Source organism: Rosa rugosa, chromosome 5, assembly GCF_958449725.1.
Source record: "Rosa rugosa chromosome 5, drRosRugo1.1, whole genome shotgun sequence".
NCBI lineage: Eukaryota > Viridiplantae > Streptophyta > Magnoliopsida > Rosales > Rosaceae > Rosa > Rosa rugosa.
In genome coordinates this window covers 13,228,217-13,237,143 of record NC_084824.1, presented here as the reverse complement: position 1 = coordinate 13,237,143, position 8,927 = coordinate 13,228,217, and the positions used below count along the sequence as shown (strand labels likewise).

The following is an 8,927-nucleotide window of genomic DNA, read 5'->3' as shown; positions in this document are numbered from 1 at the left end:
ATCTCATGTCTTGTTCCCTTTACATATTAGTCAATGAAAAGAGAACGGTTTCTTCCTATTTGCATGCCTTCTGCTGTTAACTGCTGACTCAGGCCCTTCTTCTTCTGCGAAACCATAGCCGGCTTCACTTTTCTCACTTCAATCCAACACTTTTAGTGAAAACCCAATTCCCAAAACCATCTGAACACACCAAAGGTGGGATCTTTCTTCTTTTTGAATACTGTTCTCTCTGTTTGTTTTGCATAAAGACCCTGAAATTTTTTTTTGCTGTGTATCATGTTTTCTGAGTTTGTATTTAGATGCACCTTTTGCAATTGTGACTTGTTTTACTTATTGATCGTTTTGTATATGTTTGTTGTTGAGGGATGAGAAGCATGGAGGGATCAAAAGAGTTGAATTTTGTATTGTGTGGTTGGTTTATGAAAATGTGTGAGAATTCTGAATTCCAAACTTTGATCAAGTACTGAACTTGTTGATGGATTTGAGTTTTAGATGAAGATTTCCTTTCTTATTGTTTTGGGTCATTGGCAAGTGCTTCTTGTATTGCTGTATGACATGTATAGATAAAGGAAGAAACTCGGTAAAGTTTCAATGTTTTGATAAGGGGATTGGAACTAAGTTTCATGTTTTTGCATAAACTGGAAATCATTGCAAATGACTTTGCTTCTAGTCAAAGCTTCGTGATTTGATTGAGAATTTAGACTCTTATCACATTGACTTTGTACATGACCCTTTTTAGAATGTTATCATGCACTATTTATTGATGCAAGTGCAAATAATTGATCTTCAAGTGCTTTTTCAGGAGATAATATCATGGGCTGCTTCAGTTGTTGTGTACAAGATGATACCGATACAGCTCCGGATCATGGACCATATGTACCGCATGGCTCAGCAGGTACTTGTTAATCTCGAGGGTTTTATATGAGGGGGGTGACGGGTGTTGGTTGGGAAGCCACTCCTTCACATTACATTTGCTTGAGAGTTGAGAAACATATATTCATTAATCCTTATTTTAGTAAATTTGCAAACTTCTGATCACGAGTGCATTGGAAGTAATTGCACTTGTTTCCCATTCGTTTTGGGTATTAGTCTTTTGTGGCTTCTTATTTAATTGATATAAAACTACATGATTATACTCAAGGCAATGGCTACCATCCCAGAGAAGCTGCGCAGAGGGATACTCAGATTGTAAATATACAACCAATTGCTGTTGCTGCCATTCCAGTAGATGAATTGAAAGATCTGACTGATAATTTTGGCACAAAGGCCTTAATTGGTGAGGGTTCATATGGAAGAGTATATTATGGTGTTCTTAAGAGTGGGCCTGCTGCTGCTATTAAGAAGCTAGATGCCAGTAAACAACCACACCAAGAATTTTTGTCACAGGTTAGTTCTATTGCAAGGCTTCTTGTTTGGTATTTGGATATGTTATGCAATTTATTTTTTTAAAGCTTGGAGCGTAACTTTACAGGTCTCCATGGTTTCAAGACTAAAACATGAAAATGTCGTTGAGCTTGTTGGTTATTGTATTGATGGCCCTCTGCGTCTCCTTGCCTATGAGTATGCTCCTAATGGGTCTCTTCATGATATTCTTCATGGTAAGTCATGTAGCCCCATTTTTAAGCTTTTCGAATTTCATGTATGGTCAACCACTGTTTTCTCTTGCTTGAATACATGTATACCTCCATAAATCATTAAATTTGAAAGGACCACATGATTCATTTTTCTGACGTTGACTAAAATTTCATGTTTGCTGAGATATTTATGTTTTGAAAATTCTGATTGATTTTAATAAGTTGAAGTTTTAAACTCTCCGTTCCTGATAGCGGTCATGTACAATAAAGCCTAGTGCTTTTAGTTTGAGCACAAGTGCTTTCAGCCTCTAGTTTTTTTGCATATCCTATAAACTAGACTCTACTAAACTAGTTGTCAGGCCTCTGAAGAAAATAGCACTTTTAACTGGTATATTTCTCTTCTGACAAGTTGATTGTATGATAGCTTAATTGTCCTTTGTAATAATAAAACTTTGTTGCTTAATATGGGCCTTCAGGACGGAAAGGTGTCAAGGGGTCTGTTCCAGGTCCAGTTCTGTCATGGACACAAAGGGTTAAAATCGCGGTTGGGGCAGCAAGAGGACTTGAATATTTACATGAAAAGGCTCAGCCCCATATAATCCATCGTGATATTAAGTCCTGCAATATATTGCTTTTTGAAGATGACGTTGCAAAGATTGCTGATTTTGATCTGTCAAATCAAGCCCCTGATATGGCAGCTCGTCTTCATTCCACTCGTGTTCTTGGGACATTTGGTTATCATGCTCCAGAGTAAGTTATTCCTTGATGTGCTGATGAAATCACCTTAGTATACTCATAGTTATGATGTGGCATATTCTCTCTCTTGCAATTGCCATTTGGTAGCAGACACCTCAAAACAAATTGAAACTGCGCATAATTCTTTTATACCATTTTGAATGCTTGGCAGGTATGCAATGACTGGACAGCTGAGTTCAAAAAGTGATGTCTACAGCTTTGGTGTTGTCTTGCTTGAACTCTTGACTGGCCGTAAGCCTGTTGATCATACATTGCCACGTGGCCAACAGAGCCTTGTGACTTGGGTACTAATTTCATTCTAGTTCTTGTTTACTGTCACTCATGCTTGGCCCTTGCATCTTTCATTTGAGCTGATTTTATGACCTTGATTTTATTAGGCTACACCTAAACTGAGTGAGGATAAGGTGAAGCAGTGCGCTGATGCTAGACTCAATGGCGACTACCCTCCCAAGGCAGTTGCAAAGGTAATGGGGAATGCATTGAAATTTATTTTACCAACAGTGGCACGAATACACAAACACATGCTTAAATACACATGATTTATTATGTTCAGATCTATAATAACGTATGATGAAAATTAGTAACTCATGGTGTACTGATTGCTTTTTATTTGTATATGTTTGAACCAGTTGGCTGCTGTTGCTGCCTTGTGCGTCCAATATGAAGCTGATTTTCGGCCAAACATGAGCATTGTGGTCAAGGCTCTACAGCCTCTATTGAATGCTCGGTCTGGTCCTGCCCATTGAAACAAGAAACCTGTGAATTCCCCAACTTGTCAATCTTTGTTGCGGACAATATTTGTTGCCAGTTTTAACATAGTTCTGTAGAGATCATGTACTATCATATTATTCCTTTTAGTCATCAAAGCCTTTAACATTGTAATTCACATTGATTCGGCTACAGGTTTGGAATTGCTTATTGGACAGTGTTGTACTTGACCATACTAAGTTGTCTATTTAGTCTGTTGAGTCGGCTTGTAAATTGTTAATTTGATGGCCATAGAAGCTGTACAGATTCTGAAACAGATGATCATTTAATAGCAGAAGATAGTATTGCGAGTCTGTGACCATTTAAACTGAAATCCTTTATATTGAGATTGTGAAGTAGTTCAGGTCATGGATCTGAATTCCCCCGTGACCTTTTAAACAGGAATCCTTTATATTGAGATTGTGAGGTAGTTCCAGTCATGGATCTGAATTAGAGGCCTTCCCGTGCTCAACATGAATATAAGTCACATGATCTGCAACCTCAGCCTTCAAATCCAGATCTCATGCAACCCTCATATGAAGTGGGCATGTGCCATGGCGTTTCTTTGTTTTTTTTTTCTTTGACAAAATTCAGCATTTTTTTTTTTGAGAAGCAACTTGGTAGAATGTCAACAATGTGTAATTTTTGTCTCGAAATCTTTTCCTTCAACAAAGGGCAAAACATACAAACATCTCATGAACTACAATCACCTGAGAGCAAAAAACAAAGAAAAATCCGAACTGTACACCCCGAGTAGCCAAGATATCCCATTCTAATGCCACTCGATACACAATCATCATCTCTCCAATATCTATAAGTAGGTTTATATATTTAAAAGAAAAGAAAAAAAAATCCTCTTTCTGATTCATTTCCTTCATCTCTCAGGCAGGTCCAAGAGTATGAAAGCTCGACAAGAATGTAACATGTTCACTTGTATTCCCCTCTGATTTATCATTGATTTGTCCAATTGCCTATGTTCGATTGTTCCTTCTGTTGTTGGTCCTTGTATCTGGATTGTCACTCCTATCTGTATCAGAATTGTCTTTCTGAGACTCGCCCTCCACATTGCCTGCTTGACTTTTTCGGCGTCTTCGATCCTACCAAGTCACAGTAGATAAATCAACTTATGAACTCTTCTAGTAGAGGTGGCATTAGAAGTATAAAGATCGAAACTTGGTATGAAAAGGCAAAAACCCCACGGCTCTAAATAAAAATGTTTCACAAATGGAAGAAAGGTCTGCTCAGCATTTCCATGGTAGAAACTCAGGAACATGGCAAATAATCAGGCACTCTTTGTTTATTTAAAAAAAGATTTCACAAACATACCTCTCGAAGTACAGGATATTCCTCGGATTCAAGCATGCGAACAACTTGACCCATCTTTGGTCTTTTATCAGAATCAGGATCTACACACCTCAACGCAGTCAAGAGGGCTCGTTTAAGGGCGCTTGTCGATGGTCTGGTCTCAATGTTTGGATCCACCACCTCCTCTGAACGCCGACTTCCAACCATCATCTTGAGCCAGTCTACCAAATTTACCTGCACGAACCACCCAATGAGTTTCAGAATAACTGTGACTGGTGACTAAAACATTAGTCTCAAGTGCATTAATTTTATAATATCAAAGCTCTCACTTTCACGTCCCTAAAAAAAATAGTTTTCACTTGAAAAAGTAACATTTATTGCATACCTCTTGTGCTTGCCGACCATAGTCCACTGGGTCTCTTCCAGTAATTGCTTCCAAAATCACAACGCCAAAGCTATAAACATCACTCTTCTCGTTTAAAAGGCCAGAATTGGCATATTCGGGGGCTACATATCTGAAATAAAATAAAGGAACATATGAGAAAGGCTTCATGCCTCTAAACTTTATTCTACCAATACAAAAAAAATCTTCAAACAAATATTGCAAGTAGTTGGTCAATAAAGAATTACTAACCCAAAGGTTCCCATAACTCTAGTCGTAATATGGCTCTTTCCAGCCATTAGCATCTTTGCCAGACCAAAGTCAGATATTTTAGCATTGAAGTCATCATCAAGCAAGATATTACTCGACTTGATATCTCGATGCACTACTTTTGGCTCGATGGCCTCATGCAAATAAGCCAGCCTGCAACACGAACTGAGTCAGATGGAGATGCTTGACAAAGGCAAAACATTTTTTTGATGAGAAACAAAGACAACCAAATCAAAGTAAGGGACATGCAGACTTACGCTTTAGCAGTGCCAAGGAGCACTTTCATGCGCGCCTCCCATGTTAGATATCCATGATGTCGCATAGCTCCATGAAGCCATTGCTCCAGATTTCCATTGTTGACATACTCATAAACCAGCATCCTGAAATCGCACGGGTTTAATTTGTTACCAGGGTTGACCCCAAAGCCATAATGTCTGAAAACGTAAGAACTAGGCCACTTCTCTCTCTTTCGGCTCCCTCTCTCAAATTGAATTTTCATACGTAGGTGTTATTGAACATGCATATCTGTTTGAATTCATTATATAGATACATGAACAAAAATACCTATAAATATGTCATACATGATGCTACAGTGAATATTATGATAATAAAATTGAAGGGTATGGTACCTATGGGTGCCTTCGATGCAGTATCCTAGAAGACGAACCAAGTTTTTGTGTCGTACATGCCCAATGGCCTCAACTTCCACTCTAAATTCCTTCTCTGCTTGTCCTCTGTGAGATGAGTTAATATAAAATATGTTATGACCAAAAACCACAAACCTATAATAAAAGGCAAAAATATATAGAATAGAAAGATATGGAGCTACTGAAACAAGAATCTTACAGGTTGTTGAGTAGCTTCTTCACAGCCACAGGAGTTCCATTAATCAGATTACCGCGATAAACAACTCCATATCCACCCTCACCAATGACATTTTCCTTTGAAAACCGGTTTGTTGCAAATTCAAGATCCCGTAATGTAAACCAGTGACCCCAACCAAGGTGAGAGAATTCCGGTAGACCACAAAGAGGTGAAGGGGCAGTTATAGGATGTGAAGATGGCTTCTGTGTATAAGCTGACCCTGCACCACCCTCGTCTCCAGATTGAGAGCCAACATTTTCCTTCTCTGCATTATTAAATGAGCCTGATCGACTGCTACTATCTCCATTTTTATGAATCAAAACTTTCTCTGATTCTCTGTCACTGAATTTCTCATTAAGGGTCAGGAGAGAACCACGGGGCATACGGTTATTTGCTGAGGCTTGATCAACCCTAATCTCTTTAATTTCCCTTGAAACATTTGGAATTTGGTTAAGAGGAAGCATGTCATTTGACTTTCTGGATTTCTTTCGCGAAGTAAGACAAATTGATAGCACCAGTAGAATGGTCACAATAAAAACTCCCACAAGGATCCCTGTTAATACCCAAACTTTTAAGCCAAAAACAAATGTCTTCTTGGCTAATTCAGTATTAAGATCGGATGCCATTTCTTCACTGATAAAAAGATCCCTGCAAAGATCAAAGCAAAACAGATAAGAAACTCCCGATCTTGTACAGCCAAAGATCCAACTTATTCATGTTTAGCATTTTGTTCACGAATCTCTTTCAAGTTCACATTGAGACAAGCCTGGGTTCTACATAGTAATGCCATCAATTTCTTCCTTATAAACATAAATATGCACATTCAGAAATCAAAGCTTAAGTACAACAAAGAAAGCAGAAGGAAATAGTGAGGTACTGAAACCATCAAACAATATGCAGAGCAGGAGAGAACCAAAGCGATACCTCAGAGAGAGCAGAAACCAGATTGATTACGCAAACAGACTAAAGCACAGTATGAAATCTCCCAAAGACAACCCGGATGAAAATTGGCACACAGTAAAGCACAAACCAAAAGAACAGGGTGAAGAAAAAATGCTTGAAGTCTTCTCCTTTCAGCCCGCTTTCAGACTATGAAAACATACTACCAGCATAACTAACTAGTACAATCTTTGTAATCATTTCACACTAGCCAATATACATACAACCACTAAAGACTAAAACTTTGATCATTTTCTTCCAAACTAAACCAACATTGCAGAAAATTACTACCCTTAACAACCCTCATTGGCTTAGTTCAGTCAAGTCCTGCATTACCATAAAAAAGTCTAAATGTGATGAGATTTTCAAAATCTATGCTAGACAACAACAACAACAGTAAAAAGTTTCAGATTTTCACTTCCTTTTATCTTCCTAATAGAGAAGAAAAAAGTATCCAACAGTTACAAGAATTAACCATGTATACAAAAAGCTCCAGATACTGAAAACTTTCTGAATTAATACCTTTCCTTAAATAGAAAATGAAAGCCCTCTTCAGCCTCCTCCGCAGGTGAGAACCAAAATAAAACCCCTAGATCTCGTTCACTGAAAGAAGCCAGAAAAACCCAACTTGGAAATGAGGCTATTCCCACACACCCAAATCAACCCCATTGCCAAAATCTCCAAAAGGAAAATGTGATATCTTGGGGTCAGTTTTCTGGGTTTTCCCAATTGGGCAAATGGGTACCTGTACCAAAGCTCAGACTGACCTCTGTTATTGGAAAACTCCAAGCAAAGAGTCACAAACACAAAGCAAGCCTAATGTATGTGTGTTTGTGCAGTCCAAGGAGAATGGAGGAGAGGAGAGAGGGGCACATGGAGTTCTGGGAGGAGCAAATGGAGATGGTGGGGTTAATAAGAAGGGGGGGGGGGGGGGGGTGGAGTTGTCAGTGGTAGGTATTGAGGAGGAGAGAGGCAGTGCATTCCCTCACATACAGTAAAACTGAAGCATGAGAAAAATTGAAGCTTTTCTTTGCTGTTTCTTCAAATTTCTGTCTTTTAATTTTTTGTGAATTTCTTAATTCACTATAGGGATGTCTAAATGTGCTTTGAGGGGGACAGATAATCAGAAAATCACAACAATACTATACTTAAAAAATGGGGACCCTGTTTGGGTTTAGGTTTTGTTAGTCAAACATCTAATTTTGATTAATAAAAAATAAAAGTGATTACTGATTATGATTACATGGGGGGACAAGTAATCAGTGTGCTCTTGAAGAAATGGTAAGCACAACAATTGTGGTTTAAAAAGGTTGAAAGGTCAAATGAAGAGACAGGACAGCAAATTAACCAAAGCAAAACAAACCAATCTTATTTTACACAATCATAATGAGAATTTACACATTTTCATGAAAATGTGAAATTCCACTCAAGAGTTTTGTGAATTTCTATTTTCATTTGTTTATTGAGGTTGGGATATCCAAGTTTAGTAGGTTGGAACAGTCAAGGAAACAGACTGGACCCCAAACCAATTTTTAATTTTTATAGGATAGAATATATCAACCCCTAGTTCATCTTCTAGATTATATAATAATTTGAACTCAAAAGGAAAATGTAATCTACTGTATGGGCATCAATGAAGACCGCACACCACCCACTTCTTTGGAGGTATTTCTCCATTTGGAGAACCTTACTTAACTGAAGTAATGTGTTCAGAAGAAGATCTTTAACAGCAAAAACAAAACTCTGTGATTGAAGGCATTGTTATTCACATTCTCATCTTATGATCTACTATATGCACTATACGGATTAGATTCTAGAATGTGAAAGAGTCCGATATTATAATAAAAGAGTTTGATAACAAATCCAGATTTAGCACATGCCTCTGCCTATGCCTAACATTTTCAAGTAGCTTGATGGTCTAGTGCAGGCTTACAAAGAGAAGAGCCTCTAGGTTGGAAGTATCAGAGTGCTTCATATATCAGATAAAATAGAGACTACATTACATCATAGGTCTTGCTGTTCTGCTATGGTGTTCAGACTTCAGACTATTATTATTATCAGCTCTTCTTGCTATCCAGTCGTACTGCATG

General features: G+C 38.1%; 2 protein-coding genes across 4 annotated transcripts; one reads left to right on the top strand and one right to left on the bottom strand.

The window, feature by feature from the left end:
- Positions 1 to 3,391, top strand: LOC133708878 (receptor-like cytoplasmic kinase 1). Of its 2 annotated transcripts, none has more exons than XM_062134437.1 (8): positions 1 to 195; positions 803 to 895; positions 1,142 to 1,386; positions 1,472 to 1,598; positions 2,051 to 2,324; positions 2,482 to 2,614; positions 2,708 to 2,794; positions 2,960 to 3,391. In XM_062134437.1, exons 2-8 carry the CDS (start codon positions 814 to 816, stop codon positions 3,074 to 3,076), a joined length of 1,065 nt encoding a protein of 354 aa, XP_061990421.1. In that variant the 5' UTR covers positions 1 to 195; positions 803 to 813; the 3' UTR covers positions 3,077 to 3,391. The 2 variants fall into 2 exon arrangements, with proteins under 2 accessions (XP_061990421.1, XP_061990422.1); XM_062134438.1 differs by having other exon boundaries at positions 3 to 195; positions 1,161 to 1,386.
- A 323-nt stretch (positions 3,392 to 3,714) lies between these two features.
- Positions 3,715 to 7,762, bottom strand: LOC133708876 (probable receptor-like protein kinase At5g18500). 2 transcript variants are annotated; one of them, XM_062134436.1, is made up of 9 exons: positions 7,360 to 7,762; positions 6,823 to 6,987; positions 5,881 to 6,546; positions 5,664 to 5,768; positions 5,292 to 5,414; positions 5,017 to 5,187; positions 4,768 to 4,897; positions 4,404 to 4,616; positions 3,715 to 4,174 (listed from the first exon to the last, which is right to left on the bottom strand). In XM_062134436.1, the coding sequence occupies exons 3-9, from the start codon at positions 6,522 to 6,524 to the stop codon at positions 4,049 to 4,051; spliced, it is 1,512 nt and encodes a 503-aa protein (XP_061990420.1). In that variant the 5' UTR covers positions 6,525 to 6,546; positions 6,823 to 6,987; positions 7,360 to 7,762; the 3' UTR covers positions 3,715 to 4,048. The 2 variants fall into 2 exon arrangements, with proteins under 2 accessions (XP_061990420.1, XP_061990419.1); XM_062134435.1 differs by lacking the exon at positions 6,823 to 6,987.
- Between the last annotated feature and the right edge of the window lie 1,165 nt (positions 7,763 to 8,927).

Coding starts and splice junctions, on each gene's coding strand:
- LOC133708878 (XM_062134437.1), top strand. CDS start 814: ATGGGCTGCTTCAGTTGTTGTGTACAAGATGATACCGATACAGCTCCG. Junction 2,325..2,481: donor TTTGGTTATCATGCTCCAGA/GTAAGTTATTCC, acceptor AATGCTTGGCAG/GTATGCAATGACTGGACAGC. Junction 2,795..2,959: donor CTCCCAAGGCAGTTGCAAAG/GTAATGGGGAAT, acceptor TGTTTGAACCAG/TTGGCTGCTGTTGCTGCCTT.
- LOC133708876 (XM_062134436.1), bottom strand. CDS start 6,524: ATGGCATCCGATCTTAATACTGAATTAGCCAAGAAGACATTTGTTTTT. Junction 5,769..5,880: donor AAGAAGCTACTCAACAACCT/GTAAGATTCTTG, acceptor CTCATCTCACAG/AGGACAAGCAGAGAAGGAAT. Junction 4,898..5,016: donor AGAGTTATGGGAACCTTTGG/GTTAGTAATTCT, acceptor ATTTTATTTCAG/ATATGTAGCCCCCGAATATG.